Here is a 24,125-nt window from a genome sequence, read left to right on the forward strand (position 1 = left end):
AGAGTTAATGGGTAAAGCTTAAACTCCTGTACAGGCTGTTTTCCAGGGACAGCAAACTAAAGCAGTAGATTGTCTAATAACGTTATGAATGAACAAGGGAGAAAAGGTAATCAAACATGATTGTACAATGGTATTCCAAGCAAGCTCAGAGGTGAAAATCTTAAGACTAATGAATTCTAGAGCTCAAGGGTGGGAGAAAGAAGTACTTACAGCTACAAAGTGTACAGTACAGCCTGTGACTCGGACTCCAGCTTGTAACACCAATTTGTGTGCATTTGCTCCCTTAAAAGAAGGCAGTAGAGACGGGTGGATGTTCAGTATTTTTCCTGGAAAATTATAAGTGAGGTCATTATCTTTTAGCATTCAGCCTTACCAGAGGTTTCGCAGTACCATAATCAACAGAGGAATAAAATGCATTTGTGAGAAAGATCTTTCATGACTTTTGCACATGCCTGTTTTTTGATGGTACTGACAGAAAACCAGCCCAAAGCATTTCTGAAGGCCTCGCTATTTCAGAAAAATCAGAGGCAGCAACCAGTTACAACTAATTGCATGGCTAAAGCATATTTCTCCAGTGACTAAAAATGCTTAATTTTTTGATGTAGCTGTCCTTTCCCTCAGCATCTTGTTCTTCTCTTCTTTGATCACAAGCACAGTCCTCTTTCTTACAAACTCATCACCCAGAAGAAACTCAGTGCAGTTTCAAATGACGTAACAGACACCCCCCATCCCCCCCACCCCATGACAAGGCAAAAATTCTTTAGCCTGGATTTTTCCTCCACACCTGTTTTGGCTTAATAAGACACCAGCTGCTCATAAAGGAGCCCTTCTGAAAAGCACCTGTCTACCACTACTGCTTTCCATGCGGAAAGTTGGCTGGGGGATCCTGAAATTGATAACGTAACCTCTCATGCTCAACCAGGTGCAACTGTGGCTATAACCCTGGGAAGCCTGTACCTTACATTTCCCTTCAAAGAGAAAGCGTATGCCCGAGTTCCTACCTAGCTGTAAAGTAAGGGAGAGTGGCTGCCTGCGACCTCGGGGTCTCACCGCTACAGCAATGCAATGGTTAAACCATGAGGAAACCTTCTTTCTTCTGGCAGACTTCCCCTTGTCTGCTCCTAATACCTCTGGGACAACTCTTCCTGGCCACTCTGGACCAGAGTGAAGTCAAAAGGTGCTTGACAGCCCTAGATCTTCTCTTAGATTCAGTACAAACCCTTACAGGATAAAAAAAAAGTGGCCATCGATACTATTTATATCGCAGTATGCTACGCCCACGCCGTCTCTGCATGCCTCCCATTTAGGAAGACTGTATGTCATCAGGATTCATTGAACACCACCTAAATGCCAAGCAGCGAGACTGAGCTGACATATGCTGGCGGAGGCAGCAGTGTACCGAAATAGAGGCTTATGATTTTGTAATGCGAAGTGAAGGCCATTTCTGGCAGTACGATATGAAACTTGCGCTCTCGACGCAGTAACTCATGCAGATATTGACCTGTGCAATGTGAAGAGGCAGATGTATCGACTGATGTGTATCTCAAATGTGGTTTGCATCTCAAAAATACCCCTTTTTAAGCATCAGCATCTCCCTGCTTGCCGCTTGAGCAAAAAAGTATTGGAGACAGCGAGCTGAAAACAGCACTCTGCACTTCTGCCTGAGTTTCCCCAGATTCTCATTACAGTGCCATCAGAAACTGCACTAAAGGGAAGTGGTTTTCTATTTACCTGGTTTTATTTTTGGTGGTTTTTTTTTTTTTTTTTTTTTTTTAATCTGTGCTTTATTTTGACATTCAAAATTAACGTTTCAGGACCATTAAACAAGATGATAGTTTCACAACTAACTTCACAGTGTATATCATTGTGACTACAGGAGAAAGGAAAGGTAACAGCTTTTAAGAGGGCAGCAACGAGAATTGATTGCTCCTGGACAATTTAGGCTAGTCGGTGTATGACTGGGTCAGAGCTTTACAGCAGGCTCCTGGAAGCTGGCACAGATCCCTGAGCTGAACTGCATGTTTGAGCTCACATCTAAGACCTAACCTGACAGATACTCTTGGTCAGGTCTACTCTCAGGTACCTGTTTTCAAGCTCAATTTAGTGCTGGACATTTGGAAACGCGAATTAACCAGTGCAGCCATCCTGTACCGAATAAAGTCTCTTCTTTTGCTCTCAGGCCGGTCATATGTGTAACACAAGTCCTGCACTGTGCAGGGCGATCATCAGCACTGGAAGTCCTCTGTCCCTGGATCGGAGGAAACTAAGCTCACCCTTTGTTTGCACAAGATCTCTGCACTAGAGAAAGTTCTTTTCCATCCTCTACACAGACCCTGTACTCAAAGCACATCTCTCGTAGTGAGGGATCCCTCTCTCCTAACTACAGCTGTCTACAGCCATTTACACCTTCATCTTCCAGACTCGGTAACAAACAGAGAAACTCTGACTTATTTCAGTTGACAGCTTTAGCATAAAATGAATTGCCTCCTATGGTAACAAACAGAGAGAAACATCTGACTTATTTCACTTGACAGCTTTAGCATAAAATGAATTGCCTCCTAGGAATGCCTGTTTTGCTCCACTGGTTTTAAAGAGAGGTCTGAAAAGTCATTCAGGTGTAAAAGGTCCCTGCCACAGACACACCCAGGGTAACACAAAAGTCGCCATGTGAACAATCAAGGCTGCCCGGCAGAGCTGCAATGTATAGGCTGACCAGCCTGTAACTGGTACGAGCAAGAACTAGTTTAAGTAACCGTGACTGAACCCAAAGCAGAGCAAACAGTGAGAAGAGCAGCTGCCTCTGTGTGATTCAGGACTCCCTAAGTGAAACAGAAAGAGATAAGAAGAGGAATGTAACAGCTGGGGGAGGGAGAACAACCACTGAAGTAGGCAGAAGTCTTACCAGCCTCTAAAAAAGACCTGGAAAAACTGTAAAAGACGACCAGAATGGAGACACTGTGAATGCTTTGGAGAAACAAGAGCCAAATCTGCCAGTGAAACATGCCACCCTCGGATTCAGACAGCTTCTGGGACATCCGACCGGCAGACTGGCAAAATCTTGTTAATAGGAACTGCATGGGGCTGCCTAGTTTTGCAGTTTCATACGCAGCCAAAGCAGCTCATCTGCCAGGGGAAGGAATTCTCCGTGGCTGAATGCTCACCTCTCTCCAACCAACACTTAGTGCTTAGGTAACAGTTTGCCCCGCACTGCATGTTTGCAGGGGTCTAAAGTTTCCACAGCCTTATTTTAAAATATTTTCTAATAAATCAAAGACCACAAGACCTGCATTTGCCCTTGGCTTCTTTAAACCTCTGTGGAAATGGCAGAGGGAAGGGGAAAAATACTGCCTTTCTCTTTTTCATCCTTTTCCTTACAAGATGGGAAGAGTCTAGTGGTCCCTCTTCTATATTTTTCTGGTTTTCTTTTTCCTGAGGCTAAGCTATAACATTACTTTTTTTTCTTAAATGCATACCCTGCTATGCTGTGCTTACCTTCCCATTTTTTGACAAAAGGACCCGACAGTATTCGCATAAATCCAGCCAGACAGATCAGTTCAACTGAGAATTCTTCAAGGACTTTGTCAACCGCACTGTCAAATTCAGTGCGACTTTCATACAATTTATGGTCAATAACCTGTGATAATCCAAAAGACAAAGAAATATGGATGCAGTGTTAATTTAATCTAAATGCCTTAAGAGCACAATAAAATGGTATACTGGAGTAATAAACAAAACCCAGGTAAATCTCCATGTGTGGTTCAAGTTGGTTGCACATAGACAGCAAGAGGAGTAGTTCATAAATGCATGCAGCTAACAAACACACAGTCTTTATTCCTATTCACACAGAGCAATCATCAGAATAAATAAGGTTTTTATTTTATTAGGCCCACAGCTGTAGGTCCCAGCATTTGGACACAATTTAACAATCTACAGCTGTAGGTCATTAAGATAACCTAAAGTCTTAGAAGGATTTCACTCGATTTAAAGCCTCTGATAGTTTTAAGCAGCTGGGCCTTGCCAAAAATTGTGTCGCAAAACCTTGAAGGAAAGACTAATCACAAGCTGATAAAACAGCCCCTACTGTGAAAGGGCAGTATAACTAATTATTTTCCACCCAGGATACAGCCCCCAATTTAAACAGGAAGAAAGCAGATCCACTGCCCTTAAAATAAATGTCCCTAGAATCGTTTAGGTTGGAAAAGCCCTTTAAGATCATCAAGTCCAACTGTTAACCTAACCCTGCCATCCCACCACTAAACCATGGCCCTAAGCACCTGTCTGCCTGTCTTTTAAATACCTCCAGGAATGGAGAACTTCCCTGGGCAGCCCATCCCAGTGTTTGACAGTCCTTTCGGTGAAAAAATTTATCCTAATGTCCAACCTAAACCTGCCCTGGTGCAACTTGAGGCCATTTCCTCTTACTCTGTCACTTGTTACTTGGCAGAGGAGGCCGACCCCCACCTGGCTACAGCCTCCTGTCAGGCAGTTGTAGAGGGCGAGAAGGTCTCCCCTCAGCCTCCTCTTCTCCAGGCTGAACAACCCCAGCTCCCTCAGCTGCTCCTCATCAGACTTGTGCTCCAAACCCCATTAACCCCTGCTAATCCCTACCAGATTTACCTCAGTGGCACATTCATCAACAAAGTAGTTTTTAAAAACCAGAACTGGTTAGGAGAAAAGATGGCAGAGGGCACTAGAAATAGAGCCCAGCTCAACACTGGGCTGAACTCTGCTATGAACTACCAACTGGCAAGGCACCTATTCCTCAGCATCTCTGTTTCACCACTCAGTCTCCATCTTAACCACTAAGACCATGACCTCTCCAAGGCTGTATTTTTTTTTTTCCTCATTATATGTTTGTTCTTCCCCTGCATACCCTGGACATACTTCACTTGTGATCTCTGTATACTCCCAAGTAAGAGACAGCAGCGCTAACAATCAGATCCCGCTGCTATTCAGGTGAATAACAAAGCTTGCACTGCGCCCAAATCTTGCACACCTCAGCAGTTATCAGTGAAAAGTGACTGTAAAATGCTCCTGAGTCAGAACAGTAGCATTTCACACCTGTAATGCAAATGGCTGCACAAAGGGCAAAGCGATGCAGAACAGGATTCGGTGATACTAAGGGAAACCCAGTTTGCTTTGAATGAATGCTGGCAAGCCTGAAGCGATGCCCAGGGAGTCAGTGGAAGGCCCCACTGAGTCTGACCTCTCTGTTTCATTCAAACGAACTAGCATGTCTGTTTAGCTTGTAACTTTAAAATTAAATTCAGATAAAATAGCTTATTACTTCAGTGCAAATGCACTGCAGTTAAATAAATGGCAAAGTTTTGACTGTAACTCTGAAAGTTTTGCACTAGTTTAACACAACGACTGTGCCTAAACCCATCAGGATTGCTAGCAACATCTGGGAAAAGGAGAAAAGGAAGTATTTTGCTTCCCATGTTAGGTAGCTTGCCCAAGGGCACAAGTTCATGACAGACCAAAAAATAAAAGCTAAAGGCTTCCTGTCAAACCAACTCTTACCCAAGTAAAACTCATTATCTCACAGTACTTCCCTGCTGTAGTCAGAGCTAGTGATGACTCATTTTAAAAAGATGAGAAATACTTACCCTTGTAGAAATACCAGCTCTTTCAGCCTTCCTTAACCCCTCCACACCAGCTTTGTTAGAAACAACAAGAACTATTTGTGCGAAACTGGTGGGCTTCTTTGTGCTATCAATGAGGGCTTCCAGGTTTGTGCCTATGAGTGAAAAAATATATAACTGAATATCAAGTAATTCCTGGAGAATAAATACAGTTAACAGCTACAAGAGGTTTTCAATAAGCAGCAATATGGGGGAGACCTGATCCAAAAAACATTGATATTAACAGTAACCCTTTTTTCATTGATTTTACTGGGAACTGAATTCAACAGCTGGAGGCTACAGGACTTTTACTAGCAATTAAACTTGTAAACTGTAATTTTTGGAATTGGAATGACGGTCTAGTTCTTAGAAACTGGAAACCCTGGGAGTGCCTGTATGGCAAGATGAAATTCTCATCTGTTTGTGAAATAATGCTGCTGTCCCTATAGTGCAATGTGGTTGCATAAACCTAGAGACACGCAGAAATCTGTAGATAAAATGAACACAGATGCAATTTGTAGTCAGTTTGCAGCAGAGGTTAAAGATCATTCTGTTTGTGACTGAAATTAATCCAAGGGCAAAATCTGTTCTGCCTGTTCCTGAAAGCCTGTTAGAAGCCTATCAGAGCTTCCAAGGACAATTGCAAGGACTTAAAGAGATTTTGAATTTGAGCTGAAGTTCCTTTTTTAATAGTCTCTTTTACACTGTAGTAAAGAATATAAACTCTCACCTGTTCCAGAGATAAGGACAGCAACCTTGACTTTGTTTGTCTGGATTTTGCCTTGGATATGGCTGTGCACAGTCAGTGACCTATTTGCTTGCAAGGCTCGAAGCATATTATGGACTTTAACATGGGCAGAACCTGAACATGTACAAGAAAAAAAAAAACAAACACCATCATGTAAATAAAGGGAGAAACAGAGAGAGGAGAAAAGTACACACAAAAAGAGATCAGTGGCACTGCTTTACTTCTTGTTATTTATTTATAGTTCTGGTGACACCTGACATTGCTAAGCACATGTTCTATGAACTAAACCTGAAGTCGCGAGGACTTTCATTTTAATACCCTGCCCAAAAAAGCCATGGAGGTGCCAATTAAGAGAGTTTCAGCTAACCTCCATGGAGACTCACCAGCTAAGGAATCTGCTATTTTTTTTTTTTGAAAGGAAAATAAAAATCTAATCACCTTTTTGTTTATAGGGAAACAACTTTCCCAATCAGCCAGGCTGTCTCATGTCTCTGTATGTCCTTGAGGACCTGCTGAGCCAGCTCCTTCTGAACTACCAAGACAGCACCGATGCCACAATTAAATGTCCGAGTCATTTCCTCCTCAGAGAGGTTCCCTTCTTTATGGAGCCAGCAAAAGATTTCAGGAATCTTCCACGTAAGAGCATCTGAAGAGGATTGAAAATACAAATGAAGAGTGGAAATCACTGCCAAAGGACAAATACTAAAATTATTAGAGCATTAAGAGGCAAGATCTGGATGGAAAGCACAGACAAAGCTCCACAGCAGCTTGAGTGAAATCAGCTTCCATGCACGGAAACAGGATGTTTTTTCCTTCCTTACTGAACAAGACTTGGGAGTAGAAGTGTCACTCTGGGAGGAAATTAATCATATCGCTCTGCTGCAATTCGTTAATCAGGAATTCGAAACGGGCTCCGAGGCAGCCTTTGGAAAATCCTCTTCCTGAAGGTGACAACTCTGCTTCTAGAGAAACTATTGTACCAGAACGATAGCCTTAAAAACTGTCACAAAAGTCTCACGCTGCCCCCAATTCCAGCGAGGTAAGGACGATATACAGCAGCACGAGAAATGCTTCTGGACAAGCCACTGTAAAGGAACTCCAAAGACAGTAAGTTTCTTTCTTGACATGTTATACTGAACGGCATTAACCCCATTTGTATAAGCCAATGTCCACTGTGGACCACTGTTTAAGTGAGAAGTGGAAGAATTATTTACATACAGTTCTGGAGTGCACCACTCAGTATTAGTTCCCTTATTTTATTCTACAACCCAGTGAACACTGCATAACCTATAGTAAGTCATTTACCTTTCCATACCACACTTTCTCCATAAGTGAAATACTACCTCTAGCACACCTGAGGAGATTGTGGTGAGGATTAAGTAAGGTATGTTGAATAGCACGAGATGCACTTGAGCTAGTAACCATATTTGAATGCTAATCAAAGACTTCATGAGTGTCATTTAATTAGCAATAATTTTGTAGGTTATTGCAAACGGTGACAGCTCACTTTGGGTTACTTTTAAAGTTGTTTTATTTTTGTAAGTAGGGATAGAGTTTCCAAAAAAATCCAACACAAAACACCACCAGGGGAAGCAAACTCAATGAGTTTGTAGTCTTAAGACTACAAAGTGTTTTGCCTGGCTCTGTTTCAGGCCACAAGGAGAAACTCAGCAACAATGAAGAAAAAGGCGAACTTATTTCTAGACAGGCAAGTCTAGCTCTTACAGTGCAAGTCAGCTGACATGGCCCCAGGTACACAGCTTCCCCCCATCCATATTAACATGCGGGTATTTCTACAGCTTTTCTTTTTATCTCACCTAAAACAACACCAAAGGACTCTGGGAGAACTCTGGGGATGTTTTCCAGCAAGCCCCCTCCAGTGATGTGGGCATATGCTTTCACATGGCCTGAGCGAAGGACAGGCAACAGAGCCTTACTGTAGATCTTAGTTGGGGTTAACAAGAGATCTCCTGTAGATGAAAGAGGATGAAAGAAAACCAGTTACGGGACAGAAAGAAATGTTCATCAATACGAAATTGAGGAAATCTCAAAATATTTATTTGCTGGATACTAATGAGCATTGTCCTACAGAGAAAACCACAATGTTCTACCCTTTTTAGCATACAATTAGTTATTTATTCCCCTCCCCTTGATTTCTTTCCTGCATATGTGATACAGAGGAAAAAAGAGGACAAGAACTTGTTCAAGAATGGAATAATTATTTTAGTGCCTTAGAAAAGTTACAAAAGCAAAGGCACAGACAAAACAACTGTGTGACATTTGCCTGTTCAGAAGATCAAGCTATAATGCAAGAAACTGCATTGTAAGTGGTACCTAATGTCTGATCACCAGAGATGCCAACTGGAGAAGAGAAATCAAACGATGACTTTTCCACAATCTTCCTCACAAGGCTGTACCCATTGCTGTGAACCCCAGAAGAAGCTACTCCAATAACCACATCTCCATCAGCAATTCTCTCCAGCTGGGGCAGCATCTGCCCTCGCTCCACTGCACCAACAGCAAAGCCAGCCAGGTCATACTCTCCAGGTGGATACATGCCTGGCATTTCAGCAGTTTCTCCTCCTGTGGGAACCAAAAAAAGAAAAAAGGCGGTGTTGGAAAACCACTGGGACGAGTAGGCATGCAATTTTTCAAAGTTTTAAACTCATTTGGTGTTAACAGACTAGGGATTTTAATTAGATAAATGAACGTGTGAAAGAATAAAAACCACATTTGTCACAGGCCCTTCAACTGAACAAGCAATAAAAAAATCGGGAAAGAACATTTCCTCCCTCACTCTGACAGCCAGTACCAAATTGCCGTGCATTCATATTTTAAAATCAAAGCATATATGTAGTGCTTCACATTTCCAAATTTCTGCCAAGTTTAATATTCTCCATGAAAAACCTACCAGATACAAGAAATCCATATGAGGACATCAAAGGAATGACACAGCTATTAGTCTCTCTTGGCTTTGTAAAGATTGTGTATGTAGTGCTATCCTGCATGCCACTCCTGCCCACAACCTGTCCATCATTATCACGCCAACTCTGGACTTCTAGGGTTTATAGACTCTTTGGGGAGAACAGCTCTAGAAGAGGGTCTTTCCTACCCACCCGTGCAGATAAACTGTTGGCTAGGCTATTACTTTATATCCTGATTATTAGAGCATCCTGTTGTTTTGTCCGGAAAACCATGTTTTATCTGGCTGACCTCATTCAGAGTGCAGTCTGAAAAGGTAGTTTTCCCAGTTGGTGCAGAAATGCGCAGCGCTGCTCATGCACAGCATTCTCTCTCCCTGGCTCCCCTACTGCCCTTCAGGTATAAGCTGTTGGTCTTCACTGTTGAAGACCCGTGTTCTGCCTGCCACAGTCTCATTCAGTCTAGAGAGGCGAACTTACTGTGTTTGGTACATGAAATGAGCATTTACTGCTCACTCCAAAGTTTTCCAAACAGCTGTCTTCACACCATCCCCTTGTACTGGGGAGAAACGCCCCCCACCTCTCCTCACAGCCATCTCATCACTCTCCTTCAAACCCCTCTGCTGGTCACAATGGCTACAAAAAAACAAGTGGATGATGAATAAGTTGCCAAGGTATTACGACTTCTGCCCAACATGCTGACCAGTACCGTCTTGTTTTTCTTTTGCACCCACTGGGTTTCATTCAATATAAAATTCTTCTATTTCCAGGAAGCGTCCCTGAAGGGGCTCCAAATTTACCTGAGTGATGGTGGAGGCTGCTCTTGTGCTCAGCGCTTGACACTGTTCAATACTAGATTCTCTGGAAGCCTTTCCAGGTTTCTACATTACATTGCTATAATCAACTTTAAAATCAGAGTTCATTTTCTTAGATACCTTAGTTTAAATCTGTACTTAATAATGTTTGTACAAAACCAAGCAGGTAGATAAGCCCTTCAGCACCTTGCTATCAAGTGCTGTGATGAGCTTAAGGTGATTGAGCTGAATATTCAGCTATTGCAGAAATGCAAGGTAGGAATTTAGGAACATACTTCAAATGAGACTTTTACGAGACGATACTGTACAAAGATAGATATACATGCTATGTGAATGCACAGTAAAATGCATGTGTGAAGCTGGAGCCCAAACTGAAATGTATTCTGATGATCTGGGCTACAGAAAAGCATTTCCTACTTAGGTTTGGAGTTACTGCATCATCTCTGTCCCTTCTTTTCTGAGAGTGCCAGAAAACTGGGGAAGGAATCAGAATTGATTTATTTATGAGTTCGGACTTGTTTTTGTATTAGCACAACAAGATATTTACTAACCCATTTACAATTTTGAGAAATTATTCTCTGGTAATTAATTTACAACATCAAAAACCCTCTGTAGTTTTTAAGTCTTCCAACTGGAAATAAAATCTTGAAATGTCAGTAAGTAATTTCATAGCAAGATCTCACATAACATGCACTTATGCTGAAGTATGAATGGTTTGATTATATTTGATAAGCTGAGAGAACACCTTAAGACTAATATAAAGCTGACAAACAATTCACGTAGAAAAAAATAAACCAGAACATAAATAGCCTCTTGTTCAAAGCTTGGAAACTACCTCAAAATGACACACTCCCAGTTAAGAAAGACTTTTGTTACTAACTTTCTCAAAGAATTGGAAAAAAGGAAAGAGCTACAGTATTACCAATTACAAAGTGGTACCTAAAGTAAGACAAGTGAACTGTCATTTTTAGTCTCAAATTAAAGGTCTTTTTTGAAAAAAACTCTGTGGTAATTCTCCATTTCTGTTTTTATAAAAAAAAAAGAAGGAAAATAAAAATTATGTGAGAAAACTGAACTTTCTGGGTTTCATTGCTTTAAAATTTAACTCCGTGTTGTACTCCTTTTATAATCTAAAGACTTATAGAAAATAATGTCTTTTTCACTGAACTAAAAATATTTTTATTGGGTTGAGCAGCTTCAAAGCTGTGTTTTTTAAGATTCAGGAAGTGAAATATTGTATCATTTCACAGATTACTGTATACCAGAATACATACATCATTTGTTAGTAAAATGTATTATGTACTTGCATTACAGGGCTGAGAAAGAAAATGTTTAAATTTGAGTCTTAACATCTTGGAACATCCAGATCTTGGTGAAATAAATCTTCAGCAAGTCTTCAGCAGACAAATAGTTTTGCTATTAGTTTTGTAACTAACAAAACCTGGTTTCTTTCATGTTTCTGTCTTGTGGTTAACTTCTGTGTCTTAAGAAGTGAGCTCCAGCTGAAGCTTTTGTTGCACTCATGAGGACGTTCTCTGGCTTTCTAGTTTTATGAAGCTTGTAGGAACACAATAGCTGTGAGATCTCTACCTTTCCTGTCAAATTTGGTTAAAATCAGCCAAGAGGTTCAAAGGATAATATGTACACGCACAGGGACATGTGCATGCACAGTAACACATATAAATCGTGTTTCAAGAGGAAAACTTGGGGATTTCTTTTAGGATAAAGGATAAAAATAAACAAACCTATTTGGCGTGTTTTAAAATTTACTTGAAAAATACAAAGAAATAGAATACTTTTCTAGGTAGCTGTTGTAGTTACAAACTTAAATGAAAAGATACGAATAGGAAAATCTATATGCAATATCCTAAGCTAATGGCAACATTTGTAGAGTACTGTCTCCTTCCAGTGGATAGAGATTACGTTCTCTGAAAGCAAGACATGAGATGCTTGGGGTTTTTTTCACTCCTCTAAGATTCTTCAGTAGAGAAGGAAAACAAACACATTAAAACCAGTTATACAGAGATTGCACACAATTTTTCATATCCTTCAAAGAAGAGTGTTCATACCCAAAAGAGCACATCCTGCCTTTTTGCAAGCTTCAGCTATTCCAGCAATGACACCCTGAGCCACATCAACGTCAAGTTTGCCACAGGCAAAATAATCAAGGAAGAAGAGGGGCTCCGCTCCTTGAGCCAAGATGTCATTGACACACATGGCAACCAGGTCCTGACCTATGGTGTCGTGTCTCTTACACACTTGTGCAATCTGCAAAACACAGCGAGAGAACCTGTTGGTTAGCTTTGAGAAACTGAAACACAAGCAGAGAGTCTGCAATGGAAGAAGGGTATCAAAATCACACTGCTCCTCTTAAGACACTTTTTGAGGAGCAGCTTCAGTTATTATCACCTCTGTGAGCCTCTCCTAACGTTTTATTTTAGGAATTGTTACTTTCTTAATTGGCAAGCATTTTACAGAAGGAGACTGAACTGGAAAGGGTTTCACTGCAGCTTGTGTAAACACAATAGCAACCGTATAATTAAATGTTTTTTCTCATGAGTAATCTTTTTGAGGGTGGAGACTCTACCTTAATAAAATGGAGTCCCTGATCATGTACTTAATATTAAAAATGAGCTATTTTAAGCATCGTTTTAAGTATGGCTATTTACATGACAGAAGTTAAATGTATATTTAATTCTTTTGCCTGAAGGAGGGCAATTTAATTTTTCTTTCCCTTTTTAGAAATACAAATAGGTATTTTCAAAAGACAACTGATATTTTCTGTTAAAACATTAATGATGTGATTAAGCATTTTCCCTTCTGTGCTATTTTCCTTCCTTTACATGGATTGATTTTCACATTACCTTGAGTTTTGTGCCAACGCCATCAGTTCCAGATACCAAGATAGGATCTTCGTAACCAGCTGCTTTCAAATCAAAGAGGCCAGCAAAGCCTCCAAGTTCTGCATTGCAGCCTGCCAGCCAGAAAACACGAAAAAATAGTAAACTTTTACTTTGATGGGTTTCTTCAGGATCTCCAGCACAAATTCTCCCTGGTATCTGTCAACGTGACTTTGCTTTGTCACCAGGAAATTTTTCTCTGATGTTTAGAGCCTCTTCACAGAGGCATGGGAGTTCCTAATCCTCTTAAGTTTGCTTTGTCTTATTTCTTTGTTATTACCTACGACTGAAAATCCAAAACTTTGTGAATGAACTTTCAATAATTACTGTGACTGACATATTTCCCCATTGCACTTAGTATTTTTCTGAAAAAGCCAGAAAAGGAATTGTGGTAATAATTTGAAGCCCACTGCTTTCTGGGAAAAGATGATAACTAGGCATTTTCCAACTGAAATTCCTTATCTGTTTGTTAATACTGGTACTTAGAGTATATTAAGACTCCTTGTTTCTAAGACTGGTTATGATAGGTAAGTATGGTAACCTTAAAACTAAAATTGGTTAAATCCTAAGAGTGAAACAAACTTGAGTAGAAAATACTATGAATGCTAAGAAATGACTAGTTGTACTAGAGTGTGTGTGTCTATGTATTTTTCTCTGTATATATATCTGACGTCTGAAGGTTTTCAATTAATTTGAAATTAAAGGGTTATTATATACATGACTGATATTTTAAATCTATCAACTGAATTACAAGGACTTGCTAGAGCAAGATGTGCCTGAGATCACAACAAAAAAAAGGACAAATTGCTTTTATTTTGACCAAGAAAAAGATGTGTCTTCTGTATCTCTCTCAAGTAATGGGAAGTATCTCTGAGGAATTCTACATCTCGTACACCTTTCTAAACGTTTATCTACAAAAGCTGTATAATTCACTGTGAAAGAGATAATAATGCATGTAATCAAAAATTGCACTGCATGGTAGGATTTTTGCTTGCATTTAACCTTTTAGAGTGCCGAAGTGTGTTCTCTAGCATCTTTAACACACATGACATTCAGGAGATACAGTTTAGAGTAATTTTGAGAAGGAAATCTGTAAATTTAATGAAGTACTTTTTTAAGAAATCACAGGCATTTGTTTACCACAGATATTTCTTGTGTAATCTAGAAACATGCAGAACAGATAAATATGAGCTTTTGGATCATGATCAAGATCAAATGATAAGCCTTATTGCCATGTACTGACTGAAACAAGAATAGAAGGTACAAGTCTTACCTGACCTTGATGTGGCTGCAGCTAGGGGTTTAATTTTCTGAACTAAAGTATTCCCGGCTGCGATGTCCACCCCACTGTTTTTGTAGGTCAGGCCTCTGAAAGATTGTTAAAAAAATGTTATGGCAATTGATTACTAAATAAACAAACCTATATTTTAAAATAATATTTACTTCTTTACATCATTGCATCACTAAGAGGATTAACCATTCAGAATCCTATTCTGCCACCAAGTACAACTATTTCCCCGCTTATAACTTTGCTCATATAAAATGATTTCTAAGTATTGCAGTATACATTTCCGGCAGACTCAATGGCTGAAAGATTAATCTTTTTGCTGTTTGGAACCTGGTCTCACACATATATCTGAAGATAGGGAGTATCACACCAGAGAAACAAAATTTCATGGATTTGTATCCCAGAGAGTTTGCCATAAGCAGTATTCAAATAGTTCCAGATATCTTGAAGACAGCATCAGCATCATACGCTACCCAGTCAAATACCAAGATAAAAACTAACCAAAAAGAAAATCCAACAACAAGGTAAAATCAATGGAATAATGGATCTGATTTTGCAAGATTTGAATACCTGGTCTGGATACTGAGGCATCGGTAGTATAGTTCCTATGCCCAAAACAAAACGTATACAAAAAAGCACTGCTAAATCAGCCCGCCTCAGCACCTTGCAGGGTCAAGCTCAAGTTAGCTTTTCAGAACAGAAGTATCACATAAATCAATAGTCCTCTGTGACATTTTGAGAGCTTTACAATGGCATCTTAAAGGTTGCCTCTCCTTATCACCTGGAATGACAACACCACAAAACCAACCACACTTCTTTTTTACTTAAATGGACTTTCTATTAAAGAATGTATTTTCAAGTTTATTTAAAAAAAGGTACGTTCCTAAGGTCCATTTTAGCAATCTAGAAATGTCCGTAAACTCCGGGTTTTTCTTTTACATACAGCCACACAATACAGCCCTGACTACAAACTGGTGTATCTAACTTGTCTGTCCATATGACTGACCGGAGCCATTAAGTATTATATTGTATTTATAGACACCTTTTCATTTTGGAGATAGTGAGTTTAATGACTTGTAATTACTAGTTGTATCAAACATATTTCAATCCAATTAGGCAATTGTTCTTTCTGCACTGTCAGTGGCAGGAACCAGGCTACCTGGTGCATCCCTATTTTAGGTTCATACCTATTTTAGCTCTCTTTCTGATGTGATTCGGTATTCAATTTAAATTCTAAGGGTAAAACACACGATTGATTAACAAGGATATGTACAATAAAACAACTGGCCAACAAGCTGCCGTACCAGGAAAATACAAGGATATCTGCACTCACATTATATGACTGCTCAAAAATTTGGAAGAGGGAAACAATTATAAGCAGCAGCTGTTCAGCCTGTGAATAAGAGTCAAGGAAATATTAGCCTGCAATAACATGAGACTGGTCAGGCCCTTTCAGTCTGAACATGATGAATATTCAACATATTTTCACTTTATTTTCAAAAGCACAGTATCTACTTTGACTCTTTAAAAGGAGAATATTCTAAAATTTTTTTAATTATATAATTATTCTGGATATTTTCACAAAGTGAAACACACAGGACTTAATCCTGCAAAGCCGCCAAGAGGAGGTGTGTCCCCAACTTTACTAAGCCAACCATCACCCTTCCTCAACTGTGTGCGAAACAGAGTCCAAGGTAAAACGTGCCTGACTGACTGTCTGTCCTTCCAATTTTAGGATGTCTGAGCAAAAGTTGACGCAGACTCAAGGACAGTGAAACAGGTGCTGATTGTAAAGAATTCCCAGGAGTCTCCTTCACAAGCTAGGGATCCTCCCAGCACACAGGTACTCTAGTCAAGAAGCTTGCTGGCCATGGCCCATGAACTCAGTGATTTAGACAACTGTTCATTAAAGTTCCTTCTTCTTCTGCCTCACACAATGACTTGATTTTTTCTACTACATTACAAATGCCAATTACACGTTTTCACATACATTTCTCAAAAGATGCACAGTAGTTGAGAGAGAAAGAAGACTGGATACAAACGCCCTTGTTCATTTAGTAAGTTTATTGAGCGTAATTTTACAATACACTAACTGATACACAGTCAGCAAAAATGAAACTACTAATATGCTTCATAGACTACAAAGTAACCTAGCATTGAAAGTTATGTTTTGAGCTAATTGGAGACTAGGCAGGCAGGTATGCTTCATAGTAGGTAAAAGTGAGTCTAGAAATCTGCAAGAAGTTCTCAGTAACATTAGGGAGACAGTAGGACATACTGCTTTAAAAAAACCCTGCACCCACACCATCTCAAGATTGTTAAACCAAATACTGTGAAAATAAAAGGAATAATAATAAAAAGGAGGGATAAATTCTACCCATGTTAGCCAGCTATTCCATTAAAATTAATATCCCAGCAAGGTGGGTGTTTCAAGACCATTTTAACCATTTCTAAAGACTCTAAAATGAACCAATAAAATAGCTCAAACTTTGTTCATACATACATGTAACGATATTAATACTAGACTTAGGGACAACACAAATCTAGAGTAAAAGCTATGGTTTAGAGCCTAAGAACCAGAAGTTCACCTTCCCTAAAACAGACATAAAAAAGACAGCAACACCACAAGTTAATCCTGTGTGCTGGTCACTGTAGTTTAACTCAGACTTGGGAGAATAAGAACATGGATGAGAGAGCCATCAAAAAGCCTGTTCCTTCCTTGTCTGGTCTTGCTTAGATTGCTCACAAGGATGCTAGTTAAAACTTGTCTAGAATTATGCATAATATCAACATTGGTTTATTAATGTAAACTAGTGATTTCTTTAAGTCCCTTTTACACCAGTTATTTCCATTTCAAGTATTTCAAATATCTACCTGGATTGTCTCAGGAAAGCTATAGCTCGATAACCAATGTCTTTTCTATAAATGGCACCCTTGAAGTGTATGGCTTCTACTCCCTTGTTGGCTTCTTGCAGTGCTGTCATTAGATCTTCTTTAATAGCAGTTACTGTAAGGACTCTTCCCCCACTAGTCACCACTTTGCCATCCTTCAGGGATGTGCCTGCATGGAACACCTCCAGTCCTAGTTGCTTAGCCTTAGAAAGTCCTGTGATTGGTGTCCAATATAAAAAAAAAATGCAGAAGAATCAGTTGATTAGAACCTTCTCTATTAAATTACACATTAATACATATTCAGCACTTATTGACTGTGTCTAGGAACCACAATCAAATTCAGTGTGATCATGCTGGGAACTAGGAATGAATCTGTATAAACTACATTTTGAGGAGAGACAAGTCTGCTACTTTTATGCTCAGAGACACAGAAAGAGGCGTTTTGCCGAAACACCTGCATACAAGATTTAATTCAAACTGGATTTTGTATTTCACTGACATAAAGACCACAAAACATATCAGCATCAACGCTATTTAAGAATCAACAATCAGCCCAGAACTACTTTACTGTAGCACATATTAAAGAAATGCTACAGAACTCAACAATGCAGTGCGGAGATTTGAAAATGCTAAGGGTGCATTACCAATAAACTTTGATGTACGAAAATTCAGTCGTCTCTTGCGGACCCATAACCACAAGATCTAAAGTTTCTAGGAATCTGAGTTACACTGATTCACCTTCATCTGGCAAAAGAGAGAATGGAGAGAGGGCAGGAGAGGAATCAGATTTCTGCAGTTTCTCCTGCTATAATTACCTGTTATTTCCAAACCCTTGGGATATGCTCCTGGATACCCTTCGCTAGCCATGACCACTGTCACAGCTGCACTGTCTTCAAACCAAACTGGCATGGAACTAGACAGCTTTTTATTGATAACCGCTTGCATAACTTCATACAAATCACTTTTCAACAGTGGAAGAATTACCTACAAAAATAGAGATATAGCAAATTAAAGAAAACAACATACCTTGTTACATTTTCTTCACTGAGCTTTTAAAAATACTAATGCAATTGTAAAAAAGCCATTAAGTAAGTATGTTCATATACTGTATTTTCACACACATATATACATACTGTGCATAATCTATGTACATTTAAAAATACTCTTCCTTGAAGATAATTTCTATGGATAAAAGAACTGCTACATATGGAGGGGAAAAGGCAGAGGCTAAAGAATCCTGTTTGTTCTGAAGAATGGAAATGAAAGGTTTTAGTCCACTTGTCAACAGGGATTGGGGAAAAGAAGTGTTCACTTCTTTAATAAAGTAAAAAAAAAAAAAAAAATCTAACTCCATTCCAGAAAAGATAGGAAAGTGCTGAGTTTCACTTAAGCTTACCCTTGTAAAGTCCATATAACCATATAACCTGGTAAAATCTTCTCTGGAATGGAACAATTTCATAACAGACCTTCTGTCTTGAATAAACAAACCAAATATTTTAAATCTCAGTGCAATTAGCTAATTATTCATCTGAAAGTTAGTTACAAATAATGGTAGATGGTAACAGACTTTCTCCTCCCATAATGGCAAACTGTATCTATCTGTAGAATAACTCACCTGACATTCTGGGTCACCAAATCTGCAGTTAAACTCTAGAACTTTAGGTCCATCTTTGGTGAGCATTAATCCAGCATAAAGCACGCCTGGAAAAAAAAATTATATAAAAAGCTATCTAAGCAACTGCACAAGTCATTTATTTTGACCCTATTGATGATACTGTTAAAAAGGATGCCACCTGTGTTAATTTAAAGGTAGGATGTTAACTCTTTAGAAATGTTAAAAATATATGAGGCAGAAACAGTTGTGGTTACAATTTTGCATCTTCTTTTCAAATGTTGTCCTTTCTTTTCTTCCTTACTTGACGATTAGCCTCTGTTAATGAAACTATATCCGTTTATCTCAGTGGACTCTAAATTAAGCCACTGATACTAAACCCAGTTTCCAAATAGATCAAAGTTACTTTCCTTAACTTACAATGTGAGTTAGGCCTATAAAGAGGACAACGTAAAAACCCAATCTTTCTCCTTAGGTTTAGAAACCTCAAACTTCTGTACATACCAAAATAGGGGACACCTTCTTTCCTCATGCCATCAACAGTTTTCTGAAGAATAGTATCTCTTATTTTCTGCAGTAAATGTTTAGAAATCTAATAAAACAGGATTAGAAAACAGTGTTTGTAAAAAGGGAATGCATGATTTTTCCTACTGTGATGGCTAGCATTTTTAAGAGCCAAGCAGAACACTTGGAATGTCTCTTGCTCACTCCAAGACGTTTCATACAACAGAAAGCTAGTATGTTTTTCTCTCTCCTCAGGCAACATGCCACAGCATTAAAACAACCATCTGCATTTCTTCAGACACTTTTCCATGCTTAGATCTACATGTGCAAGCAATCCCACTGGAACAAACCACTTGCACAGACAAACTGGCATTTAGCTAAGGTCTCCCAAAGACAAATCACAGTTGGAAAGTATAGCGGTCAATGATCAAATTTTATTCAATAAATAAGATTAATAGCTTTCTATATGAACAAAACCTATAGGGTTTTTTGAACTTAGAAAAATCACTGGCCATGACACAGGTGAATAGAAAGCAAAGTCAGGCTTTTTGCAAATAGTTCCTCACCAAACAGAAACCAAACTACCTTGAGGTACAACAAGTGAACGAAGGTCATCGTTAGCTCAGTTTGGCACAAGAGAAAAATGTGATCTTAAGCACTTCATTCTAGCAATCAGTATTGCATAACACCTTAAAAACCAAATCAAAATACAAGGTTGCAGAAATAATGCTTCCGCCTTTATAATCAAAAGTAATTCAGTAGAAATATCCTCCTCTTTAGAGAAACAAATATAACTTATGGACTTTACTTGACTATGTCTGTTTTAGGCAACTCTTTCCATCCACAAGAGCCCGCTCTCTTTACTCTCCTGTTCATCATGGTGGAACTAAAAATGCACACATGCTTTCAATACTAGAGCTGTAGTACAGCTTTAGTGAAACAACTCCCTGTCAATACATTTTTACCTGAGGTGCTGGGGAATAAGCTCCCATCCCTCCCGTGTTAGGGCCTTCATCTCCATCCATTAATCGCTTGTGGTCCTGGGCTGGAGGCATGGGAGCAATTGTGATGCCATCAGTGAAACATAAGCACTGGAAAACAAGGAGAATAATTAAAACCCCAGTCTATGATTAAAATTAAAGTGCAAAAAGTGCAAATATAATTGATTTTCAGTGTTGCAAACGGCTATTTAAGAGTATAAATTCTGTCTCCCTGATAAAACAAACTACAGTATTCTAAACATTTCCCTTTTCTCTCAGGAAGCAATGCCCCAGTTTATATGACCTCCCTACAGAAATTAACTTTCATATAACATATAAAAAATCATAACATCAGTAGTTGTACTGAAAAGAAATACTCAAAAAGGTTAAAAAAATATTAAAATACTCCACGATGGAAGCTACTTCTTCCCTCCCCTTTCCTCCCCCCCTGCCCCGGAAGGAAGGCATTACATTCCTTTCAAGATTTCCTTTTCCTTGTTGATAAAACTATTTACTTTTGAATTCTTTATAAATTACTTATGTAGAAGATTCTTTTATCCTCAATATCTTCATAATAACAAGCCTGCAGGCATCTTCTCTAACTGGAGGATGACATTCACTGTCTGGACTACTGCTAGCAGTACTCCTAAAAACATTTTATATTGGTAATTAAAGAACAAGCATGGATTTCCCAACAAAATGTGAAAATGCCAAAATATTAACACATTGAAAAGTACAGTCATTTGCAGAGGTGAATTATTTTAACACGCAAGGCAAGCAGTATTTTTTCTTCACTGTTGCCAGTCATCATAGAAAAAACCCCTTCAACTGCATGTTTATATTATTGTGTTATATTACAGTAAGTTTGGTATTATTCTTAGGACTAATTAAGAGCATTACGTATTTTCCACCAGAGAATGAAGATCTGGATAACCCCTTAGTTCCTAGGAAGGTCAAGCCAACCACGAAAGAATAAGGATGACCAATATCTGCACATTTCTTCGTATCGGGCAGGAAACCAGACTATGCAAAGATTGGCAACAGTTGGAGATGATCGCTTGCTTTATAAATACCACCACCTCCAAGATGAATGTTCACAACATCCAGCATAAGTCAATTCCAGCTCCAGCACTTGGGAACCTGAGCTGGTACTTGGCTGTTCTACTTTGTGTGATGCAAGTGTCAAGTTCCCCTGTCACTTCAAAACCTAGGCTCTAATTCTCCTTTTCTCCTTCACACTCAGCTAATTAAATCAGGTATACTTTTTTAAATTAAGGAGCTGAATCAGTTTAAAATTAAGGAAATGTTGTCTCTACATCTGCAGAGTAGATCAACACTGTCAAATCATTCAACAGCCTTTGGTTCCAGATCCTTCGTCCCCAGGTGCACTTCCACATTGCAATCTCTCTGGCAATGAAACTGGTTAAAGAGGATCCTGCCTGCACCCATCTTGAGCTGATTGTTCCTTTGCTCCAAAGGATTTTACTGCTCCCTCAGGATGCAGTTCAACATGTTCCTTTCATCAGCAAAGCTGATTAAAGAAAGTCTCCATCCTCCCTCACTCCCAACCGCTCCTTGCCTTGCTCTGCACTTCCCTGTCCTGTTACTTGTACTGATTCAAATGGCACTGGGCTCTAAACTAGAACACAGAAAACATGCAAGGTGGTGGTGGTGTTGATTTCTTTGAATAAAGGTCTTCAGGTTGCAGCTTCACGAACAGGTAACTAGTATAACTGAATCAGTGGCAAACAGCAGTGAAGAGGTAGCAGTATGGAAGGGAAGGGACATCTTATACTGTCTTTGCTGTCAGAGAAATCATAACACAGAACTGCACGTTCAATGACACTCAAAATTTTTAAGGTTTGATTTCCGTGTGGCAATAGCTGATTACTGTTTGAGTTATTTTTATTTAATTTGAATTATTTTAACAGACTGCAGGAAGTTTGGTTTTTAACACAGCTGTCTAATTAATACAATTTTATTTATAAACAGATAACTATTTTTAATTTAAGTAACAAAATCTTATACATCCCTGCTGCAGATACTTACATAGTGTTTCCCAAATAGTTTAGAACAGATATAATCAAAGTGTTAGTTAGATGCACACTTACAGAAACTTCTTCTCCTTCAAGAAGTTCTTCAACGACAACAGTTTCCCCAGCTGTGCCAAACGTCTTGTCCTACAGTAAAAACAAAATTTCTTAAGTTCTGTTTCAGTTATTTTAAAATATTCAAAATGCAACAAGAAAAAATAAGTTTTAAAACAACAAGAAAAATGCAGCACGGTTTTGAGACTATTTTAATCCATTCTCCATCTTGGGTATGTCAGCAATGGTAAAATCTCTTCTCCTCTTTTCTATTTATTCTTATATGAATGCAGATTTTTCCTTGAATATTTTTAAGTTGAAGACGATATTTATGACTTAAAGAGCAATTCCTCATGCTCTACCTTCTGAAGTTTGGACCCATGATACTGAGAGTAATAGCAATGACTGTCAAGCCTATAATCTGAACTTTTACTTTATAAGAAAGTGCAATTCTACAGAAAGCATTGGAAGGGGGCAATATTTTCATATTCCAATGCAACATTTGAACATATTTAGGCAATTAAGAACCACCAACCCGCACTGACAAGATAATTTTGTGGGTCTATAAGACTCTCTGACATACATTTTTTTTTTGTTCAAGACATTGGGCCACATGATAAGACATATATTTGTCCAACAACCATACACACACATACATACACAACAAAATGTGAGTGCAGACCCTGTATTCTGACTCTTGAAATACAAGTGTGTCAGACGTCTCCTATGAATCAGCATAGCTCCACTGAATTGTAAGATGCTGTGCTGTTGACACCAGCTGAGGACCTGACCTCTATATGTCTTCTTTTCCAGCTCTATGTTCCTAACTGTTCAGATGAAGTCGCTTCATTTTGCTTCTCTTCAGATTTTGATGTTCTTAATGTATTTGTTGAATATCATACCTAAATATATACTTAACTTGAAATAATTCCACTGGAATTTTACTACACATTTAAATGCACTGTGACTGGAGTCCTAAAGCTGATGTTGCTTGTCAAGATCCAGCTCAATCACAGTGTTAATATTACAGCACTGTAGTACCTGTTTGATTGCAGCAGTCTCAAATGGTAAAAAAAAAAAAAAAGAAATCTGTATGGAAATAAGCATGGGTTTTCATTAAGAATGATTTTACTTTATTTTGGCCTACAGAAACTATGCTGAGAAAGAGTACCCTGCCTCAAGCAATAAGTGGGACAGAGCTTCATAGCTATCCAAATAAGGGGTAAAAGATTTGATGTCTTTTAGCCAAATGCCTATTACATAGACATAAAGAATATCTTTGAGACTCTGAGATGGTTAACAACTTATTTTGTGTGAGAACTCCTCCAGTTAGCGCATGACATTTCTACTCACTTGCATGATTTCAGTAACAGCTTTGCAGGCTTCTTCCCTGTTTGAAGCCACAATTACTCCTTTGCCAGCTGCCAGGCCACTAGCTTTTACAACTAAAGCAGGGAAGTTTGCACTTCAAAGAGAGAGGAGAGAGATTCAACAGTAAACACTCTGTATTGCAAATATATTTGGTAGGCATTTTGAACATTTCAACAGTTGAAAGATCAAAATACTTATCAGTTTTCATAGCAACCATTTTATCATCTTGAATAACACACAAACAAAAACCTGGCTTCTCTTGTTTTGCTGTGCCTGTAAAGGATTTCTGCTTCCTGTTTTTTCCCCACCACTAAACTTCATTACTGTTCTGAAAGTTTGTTTTCCTTTTCATAATTTACTGTTGTATCATTTTGGGGTCACCT

At 38.8% G+C, this 24,125-nt stretch overlaps 1 protein-coding gene across 1 annotated transcript in view; it reads right to left on the reverse strand.

The window, feature by feature from the left end:
• GART (phosphoribosylglycinamide formyltransferase, phosphoribosylglycinamide synthetase, phosphoribosylaminoimidazole synthetase) overlaps positions 1–24,125 on the reverse strand; it is a 40,466-nt gene that overhangs the window by 2,320 nt on the left and 14,021 nt on the right. The window contains exons 5-21 of the mRNA XM_009640974.2: positions 23,725–23,836; positions 22,396–22,464; positions 20,270–20,395; positions 19,305–19,392; positions 18,804–18,889; positions 18,004–18,172; positions 17,171–17,402; positions 14,282–14,376; positions 12,973–13,082; positions 12,178–12,376; positions 8,707–8,955; positions 8,190–8,342; positions 6,823–7,018; positions 6,355–6,494; positions 5,610–5,740; positions 3,493–3,634; positions 211–326 (exon numbers count right to left, since the gene is read on the reverse strand). Of these exons, the coding sequence (XP_009639269.1) occupies positions 211–326; positions 3,493–3,634; positions 5,610–5,740; positions 6,355–6,494; positions 6,823–7,018; positions 8,190–8,342; positions 8,707–8,955; positions 12,178–12,376; positions 12,973–13,082; positions 14,282–14,376; positions 17,171–17,402; positions 18,004–18,172; positions 18,804–18,889; positions 19,305–19,392; positions 20,270–20,395; positions 22,396–22,464; positions 23,725–23,836 (2,413 nt within the window). The remainder of the gene's footprint in view (positions 1–210; positions 327–3,492; positions 3,635–5,609; positions 5,741–6,354; positions 6,495–6,822; positions 7,019–8,189; positions 8,343–8,706; positions 8,956–12,177; positions 12,377–12,972; positions 13,083–14,281; positions 14,377–17,170; positions 17,403–18,003; positions 18,173–18,803; positions 18,890–19,304; positions 19,393–20,269; positions 20,396–22,395; positions 22,465–23,724; positions 23,837–24,125) is intronic.

This window comes from Egretta garzetta, unplaced genomic scaffold (assembly GCF_000687185.1).
Source record: "Egretta garzetta isolate BGI_Z169 unplaced genomic scaffold, ASM68718v1 scaffold45, whole genome shotgun sequence".
Taxonomy (NCBI): Eukaryota; Metazoa; Chordata; class Aves; order Pelecaniformes; family Ardeidae; genus Egretta; species Egretta garzetta.